General features: G+C 42.1%; 1 protein-coding gene across 4 annotated transcripts in view; it reads right to left on the minus strand.

Annotated features, from left to right (window-relative positions):
* The window catches only part of ARHGAP28 (Rho GTPase activating protein 28), a 142,380-nt gene that overhangs the window by 45,874 nt on the left and 69,746 nt on the right, over positions 1 to 26,760 (minus strand). For 3 of the 4 annotated variants that reach the window (XM_040264651.1, XM_040264653.1, XM_040264654.1), the window contains exons 2-4: positions 17,380 to 17,582; positions 11,923 to 12,140; positions 3,384 to 3,476 (exon numbers count right to left, since the gene is read on the minus strand). In XM_040264651.1, coding sequence (XP_040120585.1) covers positions 3,384 to 3,476; positions 11,923 to 12,140; positions 17,380 to 17,582 — 514 coding nt within the window. The remainder of the gene's footprint in view (positions 1 to 3,383; positions 3,477 to 11,922; positions 12,141 to 17,379; positions 17,583 to 26,760) is intronic. The other variant, XM_040264652.1, reaches the window with a different exon arrangement.

The following is a 26,760-nucleotide window of genomic DNA, read 5'->3' on the forward strand; positions in this document are numbered from 1 at the left end:
TATTTGAGACTATTCCGACTGTAATGCACTGCTCTGTAGGCCTTGTGTATATGCTCTAAGATTTTTTTTAGCAGCGTTTGTGATATAATGGCAAATTTCCCAAAATAAGTTGCAAATATCCTATCCATGATTAAAACAATGCTTTGCAAAATTAAACACGCTGGGTATTAATGAAATAAACTTTCACATGAGACCTTAGAAACTTCTTTTCTGTATTTTCTAACTTTCCCCCAGTGTGTATGTATGCTATTCACGTGAAGAATACACGTCTTTTTGGAAGTGGAAACAATGCTAAAACGCAGTACAAGAACACTTAGGTCAGGATGGAGAACAGAGTGAACCACTCCCAACAGAGAAAGGGTGTATTTTTATAGGTACAGCTCCAAAGGGCACTGAAAACCAACAAAGTATTCTCCTAACAGATGAACAATTGTTAGAAATTCCTGGAAAGTAAAAAATAATTTGCTTCCTAATCATAGAGAAATTCTCAGCCCAAGAAGAGCATAAGACAACACTGCTGGCAAGCAAAGGGCATATCCACAAAAAAACAGACAAATGAACAACCAAACTTAGATAATTACTCCGGACAAGAGGCTCCAGGGTGACAGCTAGGAAAATTCAGTGTGAGGTGTTTCCTCAGTGAAGGGGCCAAAGACCTCCAGACAGCCCCCTTTATACTGAGCAGCAGGCAGAAGCCAGGCATAAACCCGAGGAAAGCCTTCTGGAGGAAGTGAACCACCTGCCTAAGAAAGAGGCCGAGTGTTGGGACCATGACAGACCTCAGTATCAGGTCACTCCGGACCTTCATGAAAGGTATGGGTGGGAAAGTAAAAGGGAAACATGAACTTTAGCTGGGAATGATGTCATCTGTTACTTTCCCTTTGGCACTGAAGGTGTGTGCATGCATGTATTTATCTGTGTATGTATACATGTCTACACATACACATGTGCACAGACTCATCCATGTATGCTGTTAAAATAACATCCCTTCACAGTCTGTTCACACACCTTACTGACTTACAAAGGACCCAAAGTCAGCCCTCTTAATCAATAAAGAGCTCTGTGGGAAAACATCTATATAATGGCAGAGAAAGCATACAGCAAAGACATGTCCTAAAAGTCACTAACTAGGCAGTCCAGCCAATCACCAAGTATCATCAGTCACTGGAGAAAAATCAACACTATAAAAAAGTTAGCCATGGAGAAAAATCAACATTTTGGGGAAAAAAGAAGTATACAGATAATGATAAACATTCTGGGAGAAAGAGATAATTGAGGGAAGAGGAAAAGGCTTATGATGATGTAACAGTTTCAGAGAGATTTGAGAGACTATTGCAATCATCAGTCAGGACTACCTATAACAAGAAAGGGTAAATCAGTGCAAAAAGCAGGAGTTCTTATGAATTAACAGGATGATTGCTGAACTTAAAAATCAACAGAACAGGGATGATCCAGAGAGATATGGGGTGGGAGGTGGGAGGGGGGTTCAGGATTGGGAACTCACGTACACCCGTGATGGATTCATGTCAATGTATGGCAAAATCAATACAGTATTGTAAAGTAAAATAAAGTAAAAAAAAATAAATCAACAGGGACCCAATTATAACCACATTCAGAAAACGAAGATCATGGCATCCGGTCCCATCACTTCATGGAAAATAGACGGGGAAACAGTGGAAACAGTGTCAGACTTTTTTGGGGCTCCAAAATCACTGCAGATGGTGATTGCAGCCATGAAATTAAAAGATGCTTACTCCTTGGAAGAAAAGTCATGACCAACCTAGATAGTATATTGAAAAGCAGAGACATTACTTTGCCGACTAAGGTCCGTCTAGTCAAGGCTATGGTTTTTCCTGTGGTCATGTATGGATGTGAGAGTTGGACTGTGAAGAAGGCTGAGTGCCGAAGAATTGATGCTTTTGAACTGTGGTGTCAGAGAAGACTCTTGAGAGTCCCTTGGACTGCAAGGAGATCCAACCAGTCCATTCTGAAGGAGATCAGCCCTGGGATTTCTTTGGAGCGAATGATGCTAAAGCTGAAACTCCAGTACTCTGGCCACCTCATGCAAAGAGTTGACTCATTGGAAAAGACTCTGATGCTGGGAGGGATTGGGGGCAGGAGGAGAAGGGGACAACCAAGGATGAGATGGCTGGATGGCGTCATGGACTCGATGGACCTGAGTCTGAGTGAACTCCGGGAGTTGGTGATGGACAGGGAGGCCTGGCGTGCTGCGATTCATGGAGTCGCAAAGAGACGGACATGACTGAGCGACTGAACTGAACTGAACTGAACTGACAAAAATTAGAAATAGGTTTCCACAGGATGATGTGGACAAAATCTGCTAGCATACAGAACAAATGGGCAAAAAGACACGGGAAATGTAAGAGACAATTTAAAAGCTTTGTGAATTTAATGCAAGAAATAAGAAGAAGAAAAGGGAAAACGGAGGTAATCTGCAAGGGACAAGGGGCTGGTCTGTAAAGTGCGGACAGAGTACCCCTCATGAGACACACGTAAGGGCAAAGGAAACTGCAGAGAATCGAAACATCATCACCACCATCGTCTTCATCAGATCAAGAATGACACACGAGGTCACTCCTCAACTGACACAGAACCCTTCTCCCTCTGCTGGGAAGGAAAATAAAGGGCTAAGGAGAAGGAAACATAAAAGCATGAGAGAAGCAAGTCTCTCCCTGTAGATTTTTGCTGCCAGGAGGCCACGTGGAGACAGATGTCAGTAACCCATGTTCTTCTCAGGGTGAAGGGCGTGCTCAGTAGCAGGATCCAGCCTCACACCAGGAGGTACAAACCACAGCTTGAGAGTCTTCTCTTTTGCTAAAATAGCCTCAGTGGCAGTTCTGAACGCCAATCAGCACTCTGAAACTCTGTACTAACCTGGGCGAGGTGGGCTCTAGTGAAGTGTATTTACCTCCTGTGCAAGATTTTGTGTTTTTCCCACTTACTGTGACACATTCCAGAGGCTGCAGTGCCGTGTCCCCACGACAGATTTACATTTAGAAAATAACTGAAATGTCAAAATATTTCTTATGGTGAGAATTAAATTAATTCTGAAGGATTCAAAGAAGGTAGCCTAAAATTTTCCACTGTGCACTCAGCAGAGAGAACAATGGCTCAGCTGACGGCCTCCCCCAGTCCTGACTGCTGGCAGCCGCAGCTGTGGTTGTTTTTGTCACTGTAGGTACAAGGAGGCCACGTCGTTGTTTGCGGGTTTAACTATTTAATTATTTATTCCTGAGTCTGAGATGCTTTTTTCTTCCTTGTTACAAGATAAGTTTTTTTTGTCCCCTTAACATTTTCCAGGTTGCCTTGAAGTAACCACTTCTCCTGACCTCCGGGTGCTCGCACCCCTCTCTTTGTCTTACCAGCTGACCATTTCTGCAGGGGACCGTTGGCATCCTTCCTTCATCCGGGCTCACATCCAGAAGAGGAGCTGGGACACAACAAAACTCATCTGGCTATTGAGAAAAACAGAGTGCATTTTTATTCAGGCATGCTCTCCCAGGGGTCACCGTGCATTCAATCACGCATTATGCATACAGTGTGCACGTTCATCCAGACTTGGTGAGATACCCACAGATATGACTGCCTGTGCACCCAGCACCACATGTGGCCACTTGGCAGCCAGTCCTGGGACCTCACCACACACCAGGTGCAGTGACAGACACTGGTCTCTGTGCAAGACACTGTAAATTAACCGCCTGCCCCAAACCCAGTTGCCCGTCTTCCCTAATAGGGTCTTTTTTTTTTTTTTCAGGAATGTTTGTGTACAGTTAGAAAGTATTAATTTCCCAGGCTCTCTTGTAGCTAAGAGTGATCATATAATGTTTCCAGGCCATGAGAGGTAACTGGAATTCTACCAAGTATGATTTCTGGGAAACTGAAGTCAGACAGAGACAGTCAGGAGGTACAAGTACCCGGAGCTGCCAGGAACATGGATGTGGTTGTCAGGAGTGGCCCAGCCCCCTTGGTAAGCAGAAGGATGAAGGCCATGCATGAAAGACACAATACAAAGACAGGGGGAAGCTGGATCTATGCTAAAGCAAAGGAAAACTCCTTTCAGTTTCCTCATTTGTACTTGTATCTTGGGTTTTCTGTGCCATGCAGTCAAGCGTATATGTGTGATATAATAATATATTTTTTTAAAAAGGACTGTATGCCTATATTTATACAGTTAATTGTGAGTTAGTCCCACCTTTAATTGTTTATCAATTATGAAATTGAAAATAGATTCGGTTGACTAATTTGCTCAGTGAAATGTATTATTGGAGGTAATATCTGATTCACAGCTTCTGAATATTAGAAAAATTCTGTTTGGGCTCATGATAAAATGGATTTGAGATCTTGCACTATGTACCGAAAGGCTGACTTAGTATCTGTGATTTAGTATATAACAGTTCTACTAAAACAAGGCTTAAATAGTCTTTTAGAATAGAATTTTACTGAAAATTATATTTATTGACTAGTTGATTAAATCACAAAATTTTATTTGGGCCCACAGAAATACTCATGTTTTTCCTTGCTTGTCCATATTTTCTAAATTTCCATTAAAGATTGGGTATTACTTTTATAATAAGGAAAAAAAAACACATTTTTTGAAAGAAACACATACTACTGAGAAATTGACATAAGAAACTTGGATCAAGATGACATATTTTCCTGCTCCTGTAAATTACTCAACATGTCAGAGATACTTTTCTCAAAGAATAGATCTAGAAACCACGAAACACTTCCATTAGCAGAACAGAAATTGCTGGATGTCCCTGGAAGATAAAAAGCAAGCAAGAATGGTTTGATAAGGGTAGAGAAAAACTTGGGCCTGAAAAAAAAAGGTACAAGAGAAAAACGTGTGGAAGGTCAATGCTGATCAAGAAAAAGCACATCTCCAGGATGAAAATTTAATGAGCAGGAAGGCATCGCCTAATTCAGAAGACAACAGCTGTTTAGGAGAAGAGCAGACAGCAGCTAAATGTATTCAGGATTCAACTTAACTGTCCTCATGGTGACAGACTGACCATCTTCTTCTACCTGCTACCACTTGGCCTGCCTCACTCCTCACTGTCTCTAGAGCTGGAAACTCCAGCAGTAAGACTGGGTGGAGAGAAGAGGGAGGTGCACAGAAGGAAGGCCCGGGCCACTCCCCTGGCCCACCAGGAATGTGGTCATCTCTCTGCCTTTGAGGGAGTTAAAAACTGAACAGTTTACTGCACTTACATGCTATGGAAAAATAAGAAAAATAAGACTGTTCATAACACTTAAGCCCCAATGGGAAAGTGCCCACATTATACTTCCCTTCAGGGTCCAAGTGAAAGGAGAAGCACTGTTTCTATGTGGCTACAGTGCAAAGTTTTAGGAAACCTAGAGAGGCCGGTTATGCATTTTTCTTGAGTAGCTGGGGGATTCAAGAGAAGCTACAGACAATTCTATATTTTGCAGTTTGCCAGGGAAGAGGAATTGGTGCTTTTGAACTCCGGTGCTGCAGAAGACTCTTGAGAGTCCCATGGACTGCAAGGAGATCAAACCAGTCAATCCTCAAGGAAATCAACCCTGAATATTCACTGGAAGGACTGATGCTGAAGCTCCAATACTTTGGCCACCTGATGCGAACAGCCAACTCACTGGAAAAGATCCTGATGCTGGGAAAGGCTGAAGGCAAAAGAGAAGGGGGCAGCAGAGAATGAGATGGTCAGATACCAAAACCAACTCAAGGGATGTGAACTGAAGCAAACTCCGGGAGATGGTGAAGGACAGGGGAGCCTGGCGTGCTGCAGTCCATGGGGTCACAAACAGTCAGACATGACTGAACAACAACAGCAAGGGAAAATGAAAACTCTTAGTCTGAAGTAGCCAGAAACAGAAATGGGGAAAGAATGTGTGTAGGCCAAGTTCTTAGTACTCGCTCAAGATGATCTGGGCGATAACTAGAAAATGACGCTGGGAATTTAAACCTGAAGGGCAAACCTTTCCTTTGATAGGCATCTAGTCCAGGACTTGTGTGTATGGAGCCTGGCCTCAAGTTATAGGCATTGCCTGTACCCAGTTCCAGCTGAGGACAATCTCACCTTCCAGGAAGACACAGGTTTCAACCAGGCTGAAAGTTCAAACAGCACAGAACTCAGAATGCCTTCCCTCATTCTGCTATAACTCATTATACATGGCAGAAGATTCTAGAACTGTGATCAATATACTGGCTACAAGCCATATATGACAATTTAGGTTTAAATCAATTATTTTTAAACAGTTAAAATTTTCATTCCTTACTTACATTAGCTACGTTTCAAGTGCTGATGCCACATGTGGCTGGGGCTATCACACTGGAAAGCACAGAAATGGGTCGTTTCCACTACTTTAGACCATTCTAAGAGTTCGATAAAGAAGGCTGAGTGCCAGAGAACTGATGCTTTCAAACTGTAGTGCTGGAGAAGATTCTTGAGGTTCCCTTGGACAGCAAGGAGATTAAACCATTCAATCCTAAAGGAAATCAACTCTGAATATTCATTGGAAGGACTGATGCTGAAGCTCCAGTACTGTGGCCACCTGATGTGAAGAGCTAACTCATTGGAAAAGACCCTGATGCTGGGAAAGATTGACGGCCAGAGCAAAAGGGGATGACAGAAGATGAGATGGTTGGATGGCCTCACCAACTCAATGGACATACGTCTGAACAAACTCTAGGAGATAGTGAAGGACAGGGAAGCCTGGCGTGCTGCAGTCCATGGGGTTGCAAAGAGTTGGACGTGACTGAGAGACTCAACAACAACAAAGACAGGTCTAAAGGCCAGGATTCTTCTGGGATGTTGTAAACACACAGGTAAAGCTTAACTCTGTAGACGTGAGCTGCTCTGGCAACACCCCACTCCGGTTAATGTATCTAAGAGAAGACCTGACTGACACACAACCTAAAGTAACTAAAATTAGAGACTGTTTTCATTTACGTCAGCTACCCAATAAGTGCACAGAAGCATGATGGCTGTGACGGACCACGCAGAAGCATGGCCAAGAGGAGCTACCCCTCGCCCAAGGTCAGGGACAGTGGCTGAGAGGAGGAACCCCAAGTCCGAGGTTAGGGGTGGCAGCCAAGAGTGCCTAGCTGCGATGGTGCAGGAGCGGCCAAGAGGAGCTACCACACACCCGAGGTCAGGGACAGCGGCTGAGAGGAGCAACCCCAAGCCCGAGGAGTGGTGACTGTACGGAGGGCCAAGAGGAGCTATTCCACGTTCAAGGTCAGGAGGGGTGACCTCGTCTAAGGTAAGGAGCAGCGGCTGCGCTTTGCTGTAGCAGCCCTGAAGATATACCCCACGTCCAAGGTAGGAGAAACCCAAGTAAGACGGTAGGTGTTATGAGAGGGCATCAGAGGGCAGATACACTGAAATCATAATCAGAGAAAACTAGTCAATCTAATCACACGGACCACAGCCTTATCTAACTCAATGAAACTAAGCCATGCTGTGTGGGGCCACCCAAGATGGGCGGGTCATGGTGGAGAGGTCTGACAGAATGTGGTCCTCCGGAGAAGGGAATGGCAAACCACTTCAGTATTCTTGCCTTGAGAACCCCATGAACAGTATGAGAAGGTAAAATGATAGGATACTGAAAGAGGAACTCCCCGGGTTGGTAGGTGCCCAATATGCTACTGGAGATCAGTGGAGAGATAACTCCAGAAAGAATGAAGGGATGGAACCAAAGCAAAAACAATACCCAGTTGTGGATGTGACTGGTGATAGAAGCAAGGTTCGATGCTGTAAAGAGCAATATTGCATAGGAACCTGGAATGTCAGGTCCATGAATCAAGGCAAATTGGAAGTGGTCAAACTAGAGATGGCAAGAGTGAACATCGACATTCTAGGAATCAACAAACTAAAATGGACTGGAATGGGTGAATCTAACTCAGATGACCATTATATCTACTACTGCGAGCAGGAATCCCTTAGAAGAAATGGAGTAGCCATCATGGTCAACAAAAGAGTCTGAAATGCAGTACTTGGATGCAATCTCAAAAATGACAGAATGATCTCTGTTCACTTCCAAGGCAAACCATTCAGTATCACAGTAATCCAAGTCTATGCCCCAACCAGTAACACTGAAGAAGATGAAGTTGAACGGTTGTATGAAGATCTACAAGACCTTTTAGAACTAACACCCATGAAAGATATCCTTTTCATTATAGGGGACTGGAATGCAAAAGCAGGAAGTCAAGAAACACCTGGAGTAACAGGCAAATTTGGCCTTGGAATATCGAATGAAGCAGGGCAAAGGCTAATAGAGTTTTGCCAAGAGAACGTACTGGTCATAGCAACACCCTCTTCCAACAACACAAGAGAAGACTCTACACATGGATATCACCAGATGGTCAACACCGAAATCAGACTGATTATATTCCTTGCAGCCAAAGATGGAGAAGCTCTGTACAGTTAGCAAAAACAAGACTGGGAGCTGACTGTTGCTCAGATCATGAACTCCTTATTGCCAAATGCAGACTTAAATTGAAGGAAGTAGGGAAAACCATTGGACCATTCAGGTATGACCTAAATCAAATCCCTTATGATTATACAGTGGAAGTGAGAAATAGATTTAAGGGGCTAGATCTGATAGATGGAGTGCCTGATGAACTATGGACGGAGGTTCGTGACATTGTACAGGAGACAGGGATCAAGACCATCCCCATGGAAAAGAAATGCAAAAAAGCAAAATGGCTGTCTGGGGAGGCCTTACAAATAGCTGTGAAAAGAAAAGAAGCAAAAAGCAAAGGAGAAAATGAAAGATATAAGCATCTGAATGCAGAGTTCCAAAGAATAGCAAGGAGAGATAAGAAAGTCTTCCTCAGAGATCAATGCAAAGAAATAAAGGAAAATAACAGAATTGGAAAGACTAGAGATCTCTTCAAGAAAATGAGAGATACCAAGGGAACATTTCATGCAAAGATGGGCTCGATAAAGGACAGAAATGGTATGGACCTAAGAGAAACAGAAGATATTAAGAAGAGGTGGCAAGAATATGCAGAAGAACTGTACAAAAATGATCTTCACGACCCAGATAATCATGATGATGTGATCACTCATCTAGAACCAGACATCCGGGAATGTGAAGTCAAGTGGGCCTTAGAAAACATCACAAGCTAGTGAAGGTGATGGAATTCCAGTTGAGCTATTTCAAGTCCTGAAAGATGATGCCGTGAAAGTGCTGCACTCAATATGCCAGCAAATTTGGAAAACTCAGCAGTGGCCACAGGACTGGAGTTTTCATTCCAATCCCAAAGAAAGGCAATGCCAAAGAATGCTCAAACTACCGCACAATGCACTCATCTCACACGCTAGTAAAGTAATGCTCAAAATTCTCCAAGCCAGGCTTCAGCAGTACATGAACCATGAACTTCCAGATGCTCAAGCTGGTTTTAGAAAAGGCAGAGGAACCAGAGATCAAATTGATAACATCCGCTGGATCATGGAAAAAGCAAGAGAGTTCTAGAAAAACATCTATTTCTGCTTCATTGACTATGCCAAAGCCTTTGACTGTGTGGATCACAATAAACTGTAGAAAATTCTGAAAGAGATGAGAATACCAGACCACCTGACCTGCCTCTTGAGAAACCTATATGCAGGTCAGGAAGCAACAGTTAGAACTGGACATGGAACAACAGACTGGTTCCAAATAGGAAAAGGAGTACGTCAAGGCTGTATATTGTCACCCTGCTTATTTAACTTCTATGCAGAGTATATCATGAGAAACGCTGGGCTGGAAGAAGCATAAGCTGGAATCAAGATTGCCGGGAGAATATAAATCACCTCAGATATGCAGATGATACCACCCTTATGGCAGAAAGTGAAGAGGAACTAAAAAGCCTTTTGATGAAAGTGAAAGAGGACAGTGGAAAAGCTGGCTTAAAGCTCAACATTCAGAAAACGAAGATCATGGCATTTGGTCCCATCACTCCATGGCAAATAGATGGGGACAGTGGAAACAGTGTCAGACTTTATTTTTGGGGCTCCAAAATCACTGCAGATGGTGATTGCAGCCATGAAATTAAAAGACACTTACTCCTTGGGAGAAAAGTTATGACCAACCTAGACAGCATATTAAAAAGCAGAGACATTACTTTGCCAACAAAGATCCGTCTAGTAAAGGCTATGGTTTTTCCAGTGGTCATGTATGCATATGAGAGTTGGACTGTGAAGAAAGCTGAGCACCGAAGAATTGATGCTTTTGAACTGTGGTGTTGGAGAAGACTCTTGAGAGTCCCTTGGATGCAAGGAGATCCAACCAGTCCATTCTAAAGGAAATCAGTCCTGGGTGTTCTTTGGAAGGACTGATGCTAAAGCTGAAACTCCAATACTATGACCACCTCGTGTGAAGAGTTGATTCACTGGAAAAGACTCTGATGCTGGGAGGGATTGAGGGCAGGAGGAGAAGGGGATGACAGAGGATGAGATGGCTGGATGGCATCGCCGACTCGATGCACATGAGTTTCAGTGAACTCCGGGAGTTGGTGATGGACAGGGAGGCCTGGCATGCTGTGATTCATGGGGTCACAAAGAATTGGACACGACTGAGCGACTGAACTGAACTGCACTGAACTGACCCAATATCCTTGAAGTTTTAATTTATGTCATTACTGATATCACAATTAAGCAGAAAAGAAACCTAAATCAAAGTGATTAACCAACTGGCCTTAGCCAACTTTTTCTTTGCCTGCACTAGAGTATCAAGTTCCCCTTTTCCTATATACGAATTAGGTCCATGAATCCTATCTGCGTAGAAAGTGAAGTTACTCAGTCGTTTACAACTCTTTGTGACACCATGGACTCTAGCCTACCAGGCTCCTTCATCCATGGGATTCTCCAGGCAAGAATACTGGAGTGGGTTGCCATTTCCTTCTCCAGGGGATCTTCCCAACCCAGGGATTGAACCCGGGTCTCCTACATTGGAGACAGATGCTTTAACCTCTGAGTCACCAGGGAAGCCCATAGAGGCACTTCCCTGGTAGTCCAGGGGTTAAGAATCCCCCTTCCAAAGCAGGGAAGGTGGGTTCAATCCCTGGTGGGAAACTAAAATCGCACATACTGTGGGGCAATTAAGCCCATGAGCCGCAACTACTGAGTCCCACGCACCTCAGCTAGAGAAAAACGCCACGCACTGCAACTCAGAGTTACATGCTGTGACTCAGACTCAACACAGCCAAAATTAATAAGAAAGAAATATTTTTTAAAAAAAGAATTGCACAGAGGACGTATCCCATAACTATCTGTTGCATCAATGATGCAATAAATGGATCAATGAAGCAGATCAGAGCTAGCACTGAAACTACCGCAGAAATAGGAGGACGTGACTCACAGCCTGGCAAGTAACTGTGGCCCGCAAACTGCCACGGGGGACGTGGAATCTCAACCAGCCATGGCTCAGAAAACATGCGAGGCTGCCCTGATTTTTTCTGAATCATTCTCTAGCTCACTTGATTAATGCTGTATCTCACTTTTTACCATTTTAATTTCTTTGAACATAAAGGGTACCCTAACCACTCTCTCATCCCCACCCCCAGTTAAAGCAAACCACCCAGACGTGCTCATGAGACTGGGGCCCACTTCTTCAGGAGTGCGTTGCCTGTCCACAGAGTTTCCACTCAGCACTCAGATTTAAGTAAAGGCTCCCTGGAACCCATCCACACAGACGTGCTCCATTACCAAAGAAGTTATCCTCCAACTTCAAAAGAAGGGAATAAATTTTGTGTGCAGAGAGCATGCTGCATGGGGAATAAGAAACAGTCACTTAAGTTTATAAAATCTTGCATGGTGCTGTCTGCTTCAGTTTTCTCTTTTAAAGCTAGAGGATGACTATGAACTTTCCTGATATTTTTCCCATATTCTCCTCTGCTCCCCTAATCATACCTTTTGAGCCCTGTCCATTACTTACAGGAGATTCGCTGGCTCCAAAGATGTCTCTGACATCCCTGACAGATTGCTTGTTCTTCTTTCTCAAGGTTTGTGTGTACGTATTGTATCTCTTCTTCACTGCAGCTGCCTGGGTTCGAGTCAAAGTAGAGAGCAAGGCTTTGCCATCTTCCTCCTCATCACCCGAGATCAGGGTTGATAAACCCACATCTTGCAACCACTCTGCTTCAAGTTCTCCTTCTGTAAAATGAAGTTGCCAAAAGAAGGTGAGAATATTCTGTGATTGGATGATGTGTATATCTGTAAGTTTGTACATATCAGTGAGTAAGAAATATCAGTAAACAATATTAATAAGACCATCCTGGACCCTGAGGACATTGTGCCAAGTGAAGTAAGTGAGACTGAGAAAGACAAACACCAAACACCATATGATCTCATTACACGTCGAGTTTAAGAACAAAATGAAGCAAAAAGCCCAAGTGCATAAATACAGAGAGTAGACTGGTGTGCTTAGCAGAGGCAAGGGGTCAGGGTGGGCAAGATGGGTAAAGCTGGTCAAAAGGTACACACTTCCAGTTATAAAATAAGTAAGTCATGAGGATGTAATGCACAGCATGGTGACTATATTTAATAACATTCTATTGCGTATCTGAAAATTGTTAGGAGAGTAGGACCTTGAAAGTTCTTACCATAAGAAAAACAATTTTGTAACGATGTGTGACAATGGATATTAACTACACTGACTTTGGTTTCTGTTTCACAACTGTGTATGTATTCAAATATCTAATCATTATGTTGTATACCTGAAACTAATATAATGGGAATACAAGGCCATTGATAAAGAACATCTATAAAAACTTAACAGTTACAACCATTTTTCATGGTGAATATTGAACCCTTCCCCTGCAAAACTGGGATCACAGCAAGGATATAAACTGTCATTACTTACTTTCATTCAACTTATATGGAGGCCTTACCGGTATGATAAGGCAAGGTTTAAAAAAAACAACAACATAGAAGTCAGAAAGGAAAGAGTAAAACTGCCTATATTCCTCAAAAATCTCTCTGTTTATTTAGAAAATCCTAAGACATTTAGTAGCAGACAAATACTGGTAAGTGAATTTAGAAAGATAATGAAATATAAGGTCAGGTTACAAAAACCAATTGTACTTTTGCACAAGGAGCAAACAATGGGAAAATGAGAAAGGAGCGAGAATAAAAGAGAGACACCAATTTACAAGATCCCACAAGGACTTTCCTGGTGATCCAATGGTTAAGAATCCACCTGCCAAGGCAGGGGACACAGGTTTGATCCCTAATCTGGGACGATCCCACAAGCTGTGGAGCAACTAAGCCCACGCACCACAGCTACTGAGCCTGTGCTCTAGAGCCCAGGAGCCAGAACCACTGAGCCCCATGCACCCCAGAGCCTGTGCTCTGTCGCAAGAGAAGCTGCTGCAACAAGAAAAGAGCCCCCAGTTATGGAAACTAGAGAAAGCCTATGCGCAGCAATGATGATCCAGGGCAGCCAAAAGCCAATCAATCAATACTTGCACTTTCAAAAAATGAAAGGTGAAAGATTTATATGATATTAAGAGAAACCAAAGTATAAGCAGAAATAAAATCGCTTCTACCAATAAAAAATAAATAAACAAAAATAAAAAACAACCCACTAAGAATATGAATAGGCAAGCCACAGATGGTGAGAAAGTATCTGCAATACATATATTCGACAAAAGATGAATCCAGAATATACGATGAATTCATAGAAGGCAATAATAGAAAGATAATTTTAAAAAATAGTCAAAAGATTTTACAAAAGCCAGATATAGGAATGGAGGAGAATAAGCACTAGAAAAAGTGTTTGACATCATTAGTCATCAGTGAAATGTAATTACAACCACAGTGAGATATCTCCACATGTCGCTAGAACCATTCATGTCCACAAGTCTTAAAGCATCAAAATGTTCAAGGACTGAAGCAACTACTTGTTGTCAGCCACTGCAGGGAGGAATATGAAACGGTACAGCTACATTGGGAAAAGAGTGGCAGTTTCTTATGTATGTAATTACACATACTCCATGAAAAATACACACATCCAAGAGAAATACAAATACATCTCCACCAAAAGACTTTCACAAAACTGTTTACAGCAGCCTTATTCATAATGGCCAAAGCTGTTAACAACCCACAAGTTCACTAACAGTTAAATGGACAGACAAATTATGGCATATTCATACAACAGAATATTGCCATTATGGGTTGAACTGGGTCCCTGGAAGATACATGGAAGTTCTAACCACCAGTTCAGGTGAATGTAAACTTCTTTGGAAATAAGAGTCTTTGCAGGTATAATGAGGATCTAAGCTGAAATGAGGTCATACTAGAGTAGTGTGGGTGCTTTATCTGATATCTCTCTCTAGTCACTCAGTCAACTCTTTGCGACCCCGTGGGCTGTAGCCTGGCAGGCTCCTCTGTCCACGGGATTCTCCAAGCCAGAATACTGGAGTGGGGAGCAATTCCCTTCTCCAGGGGATCTTCTCGACCCAGGGATCAAACCTGCATCTCCTGCATTGCAGGCAAATTCTTTACCGTCTAAGCCCCAGGGAAGCCCTTTCCGATATAGCTAGTGTCTTTATAAGAAAAAGAGAAGGAACATGGACAACAACGCAGAGAATAGGCTATGTGACCACAGAGGCAGAATGGCATGTACTGCTGACAAGCCAAGGAACAGCAAGGATTGCTGGGAACACCAGAAACTAGGAGAAAGACATGGAACAGGCTCTTCCCTACAATCTTCAGAGAGCAGAGGGCCCTGCTGACCCCTTGATGTTGGACTTCTAGTCTCCAGACCCCAAGAGAACAGATTTCTTTTGTTTTTAATTACCTAGCTTTGTGGTACTTTGTTACAGCAGGCCTTGGAGACTGATGCAAACTATCCCATGATAATAAGCAGTGAAACATTAATACACAGAAGGAATCTGAAAAATACAATATTTGGCAAAAGAAGCCAAACCCCAAAGTGATCTATGCTGCAGAAACATCAGAACTGTGGTTGTCTCTGGCCAGGGACAGCAAGTCACAAGAACGATGAGACTGGGGAAAACCATCAGGAAATTTTCTGAGTTGACTGGAGTGTTATTTCGATTAGTGTGTGGTTACAAGGTAGCATTCGTCAAACCTCATTGAACTGCACACTTAAGATCTGGGCATATGCTTCAAGAGACAAAATATCAGTAAAATAAAATTTACACTCTAGTTAGCTTTTTGTAGACGTATCTGTTGGTTAACCTTGAAGATGTTTTTTTGCATGCTCTAGGTTGGAGCAAATGAAAAAATATATATATTGAAGAAAGAAAGAACCAGGTTTCTCACTCTTGGAGAAAGGAGTTATAAATACAGAGAAAGGGGAGACAATAAACTTTGTTGGATTGGAACCAGAACTTATCAGTAAGAACTCACGATTTTTAATATGGATAGCGAGCTAGCTAGTGAGATGGAAGAAGTGGAGAACAAGAGGCACTTTTCTTTATGTGTCTTTCTGGATCCAAAAAGGCAAAATGTAAGGACATAAGCAAATGGCGTAAAAATAGCCTTCTCTGAAGGAGGATGGTTCCCTTAACTAGATTCTTATTAAATGTGTGGTGGGCTTTTTTATTTGTAATCCTAAGTGAAATATCCTAATTGTGGTAAACCCAAACTATTTTTCTTCAGATCTAAGAAGGATAGACTTGGAGAAAAGAACAAAACTTTTTTTTAACATTTTAGTTTATCTTGATAGTTGTTTTGAGGTTGCTGCTGCTGCTGCTAAGTCACTTCAGTCGTGTCCGACCCTGTGCGACCCCAGAGATGGCAGCCCACCAGGCTCCGCCATCCCTCGGATTCTCCAGGCAAGAACACTGGAGTGGGTTGCCATTTCCTTCTCCAGTGCAGGAAAGTGAAAAGTGAAAGAAGTTGCTCAGTCGTGTCCTACTCTTTGCAACCCCATGGACTGCAGCCTACCAGGCTCCTCCATCCATGGGATTTTCCAGGCAAGAGTACTGGAGTGGGGTGCCAGTCACTGCCTAATGGAAACATTCTTAGACAGCTACTTACTCAACCACCTTCAATTTTCCTTTGCTTTTTTTTTTTCTTCTTTGGGCCATGCTGCAGGGCATTCAGGAACTTAGTTTCCCAACTAGGGGTCAAACCCAAGACCCCTAAAGTGGAGTCTTGACCAGTGGACTACCAGGGAAGTACCAAACTACCTTCAGTTTTTCTTACACATTTACTTGTGGATAGGTAGTACCAGAAGAAGATAACCTATGCTTTTTTTAAACTTTTTATTTTGTACTGTGAAAGTCACTTAGTCGTGTCTGACTCTTTGTGATCCCATGGACTATAGCCTGCCAGGCTCCTCTGTCTATGGAATTCTCCAGGCAAAAATATTGGAGTGGATAGCCTATCCCTTCTCTAGGGGATCTTCCCAACACAGGGATCAAACCCAGGTCTCCTGCATTGCAGGAGGATTCTTTACCATCCGAGTCACCAGGGAAGCCAATTTTGTACCGGACTATAGCCAATTAATAATGTAACAGTTTCAGGTGGATAGCAAAGGGACTCAGTCATGCACATCTATGTATTCATTCTTCCCCAAACCCCCCTCCCATCCAGGCTGCCACATAACATTGAGCAGAGTTCCCTGTGCTGTAAAATAGGTCCTCCTTGTCCCATGCTTTTAATCTCAGGTGAGTAATTTTGTTCCTTTAGAAAATTAAGGGCAATAAAGATTGAGGGCAGGAGGAGAAGAGGGTAACAGAGGACAAGATGGTTGTATGGCATCATGGATTCAATGGACATGAGTTTGAGCAAATTCCAGGAGATAGGGAAGGACAGGGAAGCCTGGCATGCTGCAGTCCATGGGTTGCAAAGAGTCGGACACGACTATGAGACTAAACAACAACAAATACTTTTTTGGTTCCTCAAACGTCTTGTTTAATTTCACTGGAAACTGGCAAAACCAGCCTATCTGACATGACATTTATCTTGTGAAGTATGGATTATCCATTCTCTAAATACATTAATACTAGTAAGTGCTTCAAAGTCAAATTTTTTTTTTCTCCAGAATTATGCTGGCAATTTTTTTTCTGTATCTTTCTTTGGTAATTAATAGTCAAATATGCACATGTAAAAACCTCAAAATTAGAATACTCAATCTGCTAGACGATCATGATTCTAATCTACAGCCAGGTACAGCCTCCCTAAACAGTGATATGTCAGGGATCCTTCTGGATGGTTGACAGCCCCCCTCCAGGTTGTGTCACCTGCCGAGAAGCCACCCTGAGCCAGACCAGCAGATACAAACCAGCGGGAGCAGGAAGCTGGTACGCCACAGTCTATCGATTCACTGGTTAGGCTACTCGTGGAATGACGTCCACCTGCCAACAGAACAAGAAAGCATGTACAAGGCTGCACAGTGGGGACCAATCTGGCATCTCACCGTCCAGGGGCTTGGCCTCGGCAGGCGTCTGCTCCTCCTGAGCCCCCTGGCTGGTCTCCTTGATGCTTTCTATTTCCCGCCAGAAATCCTCCATGGAGGCGCTGTCTACGGAGGCTTGAGAGTTGGAGCGGCTGAACGCCGGGGACTGAAGGGACTCATTGGAGAGCATCCTGTTGATTCTTCGGCAGCGAGGGATGGACTTTCTGAGGAAAGAAAAGCATTAAGTATCGGTCGATGGAAATCAGGGTCTCATGCTATGAATCACACAAAAGTTTGGAACTAACGGAGAGAAGGAGTTAGTGTGACGGAGAGAGGTTTGAGGGAGTAACCTCCAGTCAGGTGGCCCCATCCTTTCATCCTCTGTAATTCACAATGACTTTGTGGCCATGTGGGAGTTATCACAAAAATACTTTCTATGACTTTTACACACTCATAAGGGAATTGCTTATATTAATCAAAACACGTATAGTAAAAGTTAGCTTCTATAAATGTCCGAAGAGTGAAAAAACAAAAAAGCTGGCTGTGCTTGGAATCCTAGATTTCTCAATCACCTTTAGTAGAAATTTCCAGAATTTGATCACTGATCCTGAGACTGTACCTGACTAGAAGCAGTTCTAGGTTTACACTGAGTTAGCCAACTTATTTTCAAAATTCAGAGCATTTCAGAAAAATGTAAGATATCCACTTTAATTTTTTTATTCTGTGCTGTGTAATAATTTGAGGTAGTTTTGTTTGATAACTAGGTCATAAGAGTTCTTTACTGAGTTCTTTATAGCTTGACAAGACAGACACATTCTAGTGATTGAAATGCATATGAAATCAACACAGGTTATCCAGATAGCTATTGCTTCCTGTATTGTTTCTAGGCTGTTAAGTCTTTCCCTTTTCCATCAAGACCAATACTGAAAACCACTAGCAAATTCATAGAATTATAAGACATCTACTTCTCGAAACTGTAATAGATTACCACTGCTCACAAAGCCTACTGCCCTCTGTAAACTGTTCAGAAAAAATATACAGATGCCTAAAACTTTCTCTAGTTATAGAATTTTTGGAGGGAGAAGGAAATGGCAACCCACTCAAGTATTCTTGCCTGGAAAACCCCATGGACAGAGGACCCTGACAGGCTACCAAAACTAAGAGATTTTTTTAGGTTTATTGTTTAAAAATGAGTATGACTAACATAAAAAATTTACAGTCTTAACAGAAGACACAGACTAAGTTTTTAAAATTTATAAGATGGTGTATTATAAGGATAAAAGTCTAAGTAATACCCAATTTATAAAGCAGAAACTGAAAGTCTTTCCCATCTGTATCACATCATACTGTTCTACGAGATGCTTTGTTTTTGCCACTCAAAACCATGTCATAGATATCTTTTCCATGCCAGCACAGACATACCATCTCAATGGCTGCATGGAATCGAATAATTTATCTTAGAAATTAAGCAAACATGCAGATATACCTCAGCACTGCAAATATGTGAAGAAGTGAGAAATCTGGGAACTATTAAGTGAATCTTAGAAGATAAGGAACATATGTACTTAGGATTAACAAGGACTGTTCTCATTTACTACAGTTTCTTACTCATGCAAAGGGAATACTGGTGGAATCTCAGAGAAGAGATCATTATAAACTTCTGCTGAGAGCAGGGCGATTAGATGTGCAGTGCAGGTCATGAACATCTGCGTAACACACTGGTCTCATCTGAGACAACCCACCCCAAAAATCCTTTAATTGCAACGGTCAACTGTTTTTTTTGGCAAAGAAGTCAGACAGCATTTTTGGGATAAGCACATTTGGAAGGGTTCTCACTTGTTCGGTGAGGGATCCGAATACTTCCCCTTCACCCCAGGGTAGAATAGGGACCGTGACCTTCCAATCCTGAAGTATTACATAACTGCAACGTTCCGGCTCATCCAACACTTTGAGGAGACTTACAGCTTCATACCTCACCATATTAGGATAAACAGAGCTTCAGCTTCATCAGCTGTTTGTAATTTTTTACTCCAAAACAATACCAGGAAGACATTATATGGAAAACAGAATGAGACCGTTACACAGTGTTATATAGCAACTTTTGTTGGGAAACACCATGAGGTTTAAAATTAGATTTTCAGTGGATGGTTAATTACCATAAAGTTAAAGTGCCATTAATAAAAAAATTATTCCATTTCTCCTCCATTATCTTTTAAGAAATACCTTATATAACTATCTGCCTTGAGTTAGTATTTTACAAGGTCAGAACAACATAACTAACATGTAAGTGTAATTCTCCCTTCATTCCTTATCATATCACTATTGTCATATATGTTACTTCTTCACGTTTATATCCCACAATAGTTATTATAAAATCCTTATAGTATTTGTCAATCATCTACAAAAACAGTAAGTGAAAATAACTTTTTGTCATCTTTTAAAAACACTGACTTAAAAAATGCTGAACTTCATCAAGCTCACATAAATCAAATAAAGTCAACAATTGTTTTAAAGTTAAACAAGTAGACTTTTATGTTTATCCTTTATGGTGTGCTTCATCCTCCCTACAAGGCAATGTAGCTATAACAGATCACTCTAATCGGTTTTGCAAACCTCCTTTGATATTTCCTCAGCATTTCTTGTACTATGGATCTGCTGGCAACAAATTCCCTCATATTTCTCTCTGAGTGTGTCTTTCATTCACTTTCATTTTGGATGAATATGTTTACTGGGCACAGGACTCTAGGCTGGCAGTTTTTATTGTCTTTATAATCCTTTTAAAGCTGTCATTTCATTGTTATCTGTATTCATGATTCTGATGAAAAATCATTTATAATCCTTATTGATATTCTTCTAAGTATAATGTTTTTCCTCTCTAACTGCTTTTAATACATTTTTTCCCTTTATCTTTTGTTTTTAGAAGCTTAATTATGAAATGCCTAGATTGTGATTTTATTTCTATTTATTCTGTATTGTGGCTCAGTTGGTAAAGAATCCACCTGCAATGCGGGAGACCTGGGTTCAATCCCTGGGTTGGGAGGATCCCCTGGAGAAGGGAAAGGCTACCCACTCCAGTATTCTGACCTGGAGAATTCCATGGACTACATAGAGTCGGACATGACTGAGTGACTTTTACTGTTTTGCTTAATGTTTGCTGAGCTTCTTGAATCTATGGGTAGATGTATTTCAACAGTTTTGCAGTAGTCTTATCCATTTTTTCTTCAAATATGTTTTCTGTCCAAATTTCTCTCTCTTCTTCTGGAACTCCAATAACACAACCGTTTGACATTGTCACAAGTGTCCTAAACCCCAATCCTCCCAAACCCTCACCCTTTGCTTCTCCCCAACCCTCACCCTTTGTGCTTCAGTTTAGAGAATTCCTACTACCCTCTCTTCAGGTTCACTTTTCTTCTACATGTCCAGTCCTTATTATGTCCACCCGGTGAACGCTTCAATTCTGATACAGTGTTTTTTCATATCAAGAATGTCCAATTGGTTCTTTTTAAAGGTCCTATTTCTCTGTTGACATTATTCACCTTTTACCCATTTTGTCTCTCTTCTTTAACATATTTATTGTCATTTAAAAGCTTGTGTCTCTTAGCGCCAACATTGCTGTCAGTGCATCTGCTAATATTGATCAAAAAACAGTCAGTTGCTTATGGGTTATATCCTCCTGTTCGTTTACAAATCTCACAATTTTTTTTTGTCGTATGGCAAACATTATGTTTGAAAGACTCTAGGAAACAGGAATAAATAGTAAGATCCCCAAGAAGAGCAAGTCTTCTGTCTGGTGGCTGAAATGAGGTACAGATCACTTCAATCCATTAAGGAGCTGAAGTGGGTCTGAGCTGAGTTGCAATTTTAATCAGTTTTAGGTTACCACCGGTTCCAAATGCTTTGAGGAGGAGATTTGCCCTGTGTGTATTACAGGTCCCTCTCTCAAGAGGGCTTTAGGATAAACACCATGGGATTACAGGAATTGCTGTCTACTTTAGAGCCTTTATGAGCAAAATCCCAAGGGAGAGAGTTGTCAGACGTGGAGAATCAACTCTGCAATTAAGCTTCGACAGATTCTGACCTCCATGGTGTCTCCTCTCCCCATAAAGCCCCTCTGCTTGGGCAGGTATCATCGTCTGCCCAACAGTGCAGAGACTCAGGGAGAGACACACACAAAGGAAGGAAGTGACTTCTGGGCTTTGCTCACTAGGAAGATCTCTTCCCTCCTGGAACTGAGTTCCCTTAGACTTCTTTGTGTCCATAGCTCTCCACTATAGCTCTTAAAACATATGATTTTACATGCATCCTCTCTTCTGTCCTTGCAGAGAAAGACAATCAGCCATAACCTAGTGTTTGTTCTAATGGAAGTAGCACTCCCACAGAACACTGTGAAACACATCAGGTATTTTTTAAACGTTGCATTTGCTAATGAACCGCTTGTTCTGTCCAGTCACAAGTTCAGTTGTTTTTAGTGTAGTCCACAAAGCATTTATAAGACATACTTCTTGCTAAGAAATACTTACTCTGTGGCCTTTACTATTTCTAATTTTATAAAGAATTTCACACAGAACAATTTACTGTCACACACATTCCATCATTTGATCCTTACCTGAACTCTATAAAGTAGTCAAAACAAGTATTACATGTCTCATCATACAACAGGGAAAGGTTATGGAGAGTAAAGTGAAGACACAGTAACTTCCCACCACGAATACCACAAAATGCAAATTCTTGCCTCTGACTTTGAGGCCGGCATTTCTGTCCCCAACCGTCTGATCCATTTCACCTTCTATCACTCTCCCCTGGCATTAGCACCAGGCCTGCTAATCTCTTCTCAGTTCCTCTAAAACAGCCAAGGTCTTGCTTCCCTTAGGGAATTTTCTCTTACTGTTTTTTTCTGCCAGGAACATTCTGTGTCTTTCCACAGCAAGATGCTTCCTGTCACTCAGCTCCTAATGTAAATGTCACCTCCTCGGGAAGATTTAGAGAACAACTCTAAAGCCTAGTGGGTTCAGGTTTGAATGTGGACTCTGCCACTTCCTAGAGCAAGCTCTCAACTGTGAGCAAGCTACTGAGCCTCTGGGCCTCTATTTCCTAATCTGTAAAATGGAATATGAATTACATACATGCTCTGCCTTATTATGAGGATTAACTGAGTAAATATATGTAAATGCATGGCACATAGTAATCCCACATGTTATCACTATAATTTAACTAACTTATTAGCATTCCTTGGCTAGGTATACAGTCAGGCTATAAAAGGCACGAAAATGTTACCAGGAATACAATGAAATAAATAAAACTGCACTTATGAGAACTCATCTCTGATCCAACCCCATTCCCAAGCCTGGTTTCTCCAACTCCCTTAGGTCAGAGTGACCACTTGACACAGTTCTGGCCAAGTCACATAAGAACAATCTCTTTCCATGGTTTCAGTGTAATCTTTCGTTTTCCTGATTTCATTGCTATCCTTTTCTCTTCCTTTTTCTTCTTTATTGGAATGTAGACAAGATGACTAGTGCCTCAGCAGCCATCTTGCAACCATGAGAGAAAGGCTATAAAATTGCACTGATCAGCCTTGATATCATTGAATCTCAGAAATAACCCCAGTGGTTGCCTATTCTCTGTACTTCCAACAATGCGAGAAAAAATAAACTATTTTCAAAAACTACTCTATGTTGTTGTCATTACTATCTGCAGTCCAAATGATTCCTAACTGATGTAAGTAGAAGGAATACTTTAATGAGTAATTTGGGGTGGGGTGAGATGAGACACCACTTCCACCCCACTCAGGGGAATATTCAAGTAAGATTAGTCAGTCAGTAATGTGCCTCCTAAAGGAAAGTGGGATCTAATATAATGATTTTCTACTTTTTCAGTTCAGTTCAGTCATTCAGTTGTGCCTGACTCTTTGTGACCCCATGAACTGCAGCACGCCAGGCCTCGCTGTTCATCATCAACTCCCGGAGCCTACCCAAACTCATGTCCATTGAGTTGGTAATGCTATCCAACCATCTCATCCTCTGTCATCCCCTTCTCCTCCTGCCCTCAATCTTTCCTAGTGTCAGGATCTTTTCAAATCAGTCAACTCTTCACATCAGGTGGCCAAAGTATTAGAGTTTCAGCTTCAACATGAGTCCTTTCAGTGAATACCCAGGATTGATTTCCCTTAGGATGGACTGGTTGGATCTCCTTGCAGTCCAAGGGACTCTCAAGAGTATTCTCCAACACCACAGTTCAAAAGCATCAATTCTTCACCACTCAGATTTCTTTATAGTCCAACTCTCACATCCATACATGACCACAGGAAAAACCATAGCCTTGACTAGACGGACCTTTGTTGGCAAAGTAATGTCTGTTTTTTTATATGCTATCTAGGTTTGTCATAACTTTCCTTCCAAGGAGTAAGCATCCTCTAATTTCATGGCTGAAATCACCATCTGCAGTGATTTTGGAGCCCCCAAAAATAAAGTCAGCCACTGTTTCCACTGTTTCTCCATCTATTTCCCATGAAGTGATGGGACCAGATGCCATGATCTTCGTTTTCTAAATATTGAGCTTTAAGCCAACTTTTTCACTCTCCTCTTTCACGTTCATCAAGAGGCTTTTTAGTTCCTCTTCACTTTCTGCCATAAGGGTGGTGTCATCTGCATATCTGAGGTGATTGATATTTCTCCCAGCAATCTTGATTCCAGCTTGTGCTTCTTCTAGCCCAGCGTTTCTCATGATGTACTCTGCATATAAGTGAAACAAGCAGGGTGACAATATACAAGCTCGATGTACTCCTTTTCCTATTTGGAACCAGTCTGTTTTCCGCTTTAAGGGTGGCCAAATTATCAGCCTAACCGCATGTCTTGGTCTGGCCTTGATCAGCACACTGTGGTGTACTGTGTGTGCACTCAGTCATGGACGGCTCTCTGTGACCCTGTAGACTGTAGCCCGCCAGCCTCCTCCATCCATGGGATTCTCCAGGCAAGAATACTGGAGTGGGTAGCCATTCCCTTCTCCAAGGGATCTGCCCAACCTAGGGGTCAAACCCATGTCTCTTGTGTCTCCTGCATTGGCAGGTGGATTCTTTACCACTAGCAACACCTGGAAAGCCCCAGTACACAGTAGAGTTAAACTTCAATCTGGCTGAAGATATCCCTGCCTAGATATACAAGGAATATATCTATGTTGCTCTCACTTCAAACATAATCCAAGAAATTTTAGGAAGAATGTATCAAAATGAAAGATTCCCCCTTTTCTCTCTGAAAGAAGAGGACTGAATCCCCTTCATCACGGTCACTGAATGATGCTGGTGGTGGCACAGCCTGGCCATCTTGAGAAATCATCTTGGATGCTGACCACGCCGGGGCCTGCACAGCAGGGTTCTTGCAAGAGAAACCTCTCACTCTCTCGGATGGATGCTGGGCACTCTCAGCTTCCTGGGGAGGCCACCCAGGATGAGAAACATAGAGGATAAATACCTTGTTTTCAGGCTCTGGCTTCTCGATATCCTTGGATTTTAACATGCTTATAAACAAGCTCAACTTGGATGCCTTGGAGAAGGCACTTGAAAGGCGATGGTGATAAAAAGAAGCTATGGTTTCAGATTAACAGAAGCGAGAGCACAGAGGAGATGCCCGCTCTTTCTCTGGCCCCCGACTCAGTCTCTCGCTATCATTCTGGCAGCCTCTCCTTCACCGCCTGCCAGCCCTGTTTTCTGTTCTGTTCCCACCTTCCTCCGCTCTCTGAGAGGAGTGAGGAGAAAGCTGATGAAGCCTTTCCCTCAGAAGGTAAACAGGTCTGCCTGAACCTCCCTGTTGGCAGAACGAGATACAGAAAAATGTGTTTGTAGATTAGGGGAGGCTTAAAACAGCAAACAAATCTCAGTCACTCAGCATGGAATATTTGAAATGGTTTTGCAAGCTAGAATTCTTTTTTAACCAACTGAGGTGCAGAGCAGCTATATAAATTCTTATGCAGCTATATATCACTTTTGAGCACAGGCACTGGGCTAGAAATGGGAAAAGTGACAATGAAGAAATAACTTCCAACGATTACACACTGCACCCCAGTGTTTATGAAGCAAGGGACTCAATGCGGCCACAGTGGGGAATGGGGGGCAGGAAAGGAGGAATGAACACATGGAATACAGAGGGTCTGTGGGCAAGGAAACCGTTCTATATGACACTGTGTTGTTGTAGTTGTTCAGTAGATAAATCATGTCCTACTCTTTGTGACCCCATGGGCTGTAGCCCACCAGGCTCCTCTGTCCATGGAATTCTCCAGGCAAGGATACTAGGGTGGGCTGCCATTTCCTTTTCCAGGGGATCTTCCCAGCCTAGGGATCAAACCCGTGTCTCCAGCATTGGCAGGTGGATTCGTTACCACTGACCCACCAGGAAAGCCCATACACTTGTCCAGACCCAGGGAATGTAAACTATGGACTTTGGGTGATTATGATGGGTCAGTATCGGTTTATCATTTGTAACAGATGAGCCACTCTGGTGGCGGTGCTGCTGTTAATAGGGGAGGCTGGGCATGTGAGGGGGGCAAGAAGTGTATGGGAAATCTGATACTGCCCCATAATTTTGCTGTGAAACTAAAACTGCTCTAAAAAGATAACATCCTTTTTTAAAGTACTTGGGAATTTCAAAGTAAAGGCAAACTTCAGAAAAAGCAAAAAAGAATCAAATTTTCAAAAAGGTCCACGGGTTTAGAAAGAAGGAAAGCTACTTCTATGAAAAGTTACTGGTTGTTCTGAGCAAAGGATAACAATCACAGATGGGAACTATCATATCTGCTCAAACAATAATCATCTAAACAAGAGATAGGCTGAAATGTCTGCTGTGCAGGCAGAGGAAACCACCACTGGTCAATGTTGTATTTTCTGTTTTAAAACCAATACGCGGTTTATGAGTTTGATGTATATATTGATATCGAGGTATATACTGATTTTGGTGAAGCTCACTCAATCACATGAGTGACTCCTATCATATTATCTATGAGGATAAGCTAAAATCATGAGAGAATAACTAGTTTGGTGATACCTAATCATTGCTCAGAGGCTCATTTTTTTTTAAATTAAATTAGGAGATGTTCAAGAAAGACTCTGTAAAACAGAATGCAAGCGAAAAGCAGCTCTCCCAGTCTCTAATAGAAATCTATCCTTTATCCATTCAGTGACATATGTCACCACAAGTCTGCTTTGTGCTTCTCAGATTACTATTCTTCATGTTACCTGGGTAAATAGTTTTTAAAGGCTGTATTTTTACATCAAAAGTAAGCTACATACATGCAGATGGTACCACTCTAATGGCAGAAAGTGAAGAGGAACCCTCTTGATGAGGGTGAAAGGGAAGAGTGAAAAAGCTATCTTGAAATGCGACATGAAAAAATACTAAGATCATGGCATCTGGT

This window comes from Oryx dammah, unplaced genomic scaffold (assembly GCF_014754425.2).
Source record: "Oryx dammah isolate SB20612 unplaced genomic scaffold, SCBI_Odam_1.1 HiC_scaffold_22, whole genome shotgun sequence".
Lineage (NCBI taxonomy): Eukaryota > Metazoa > Chordata > Mammalia > Artiodactyla > Bovidae > Oryx > Oryx dammah.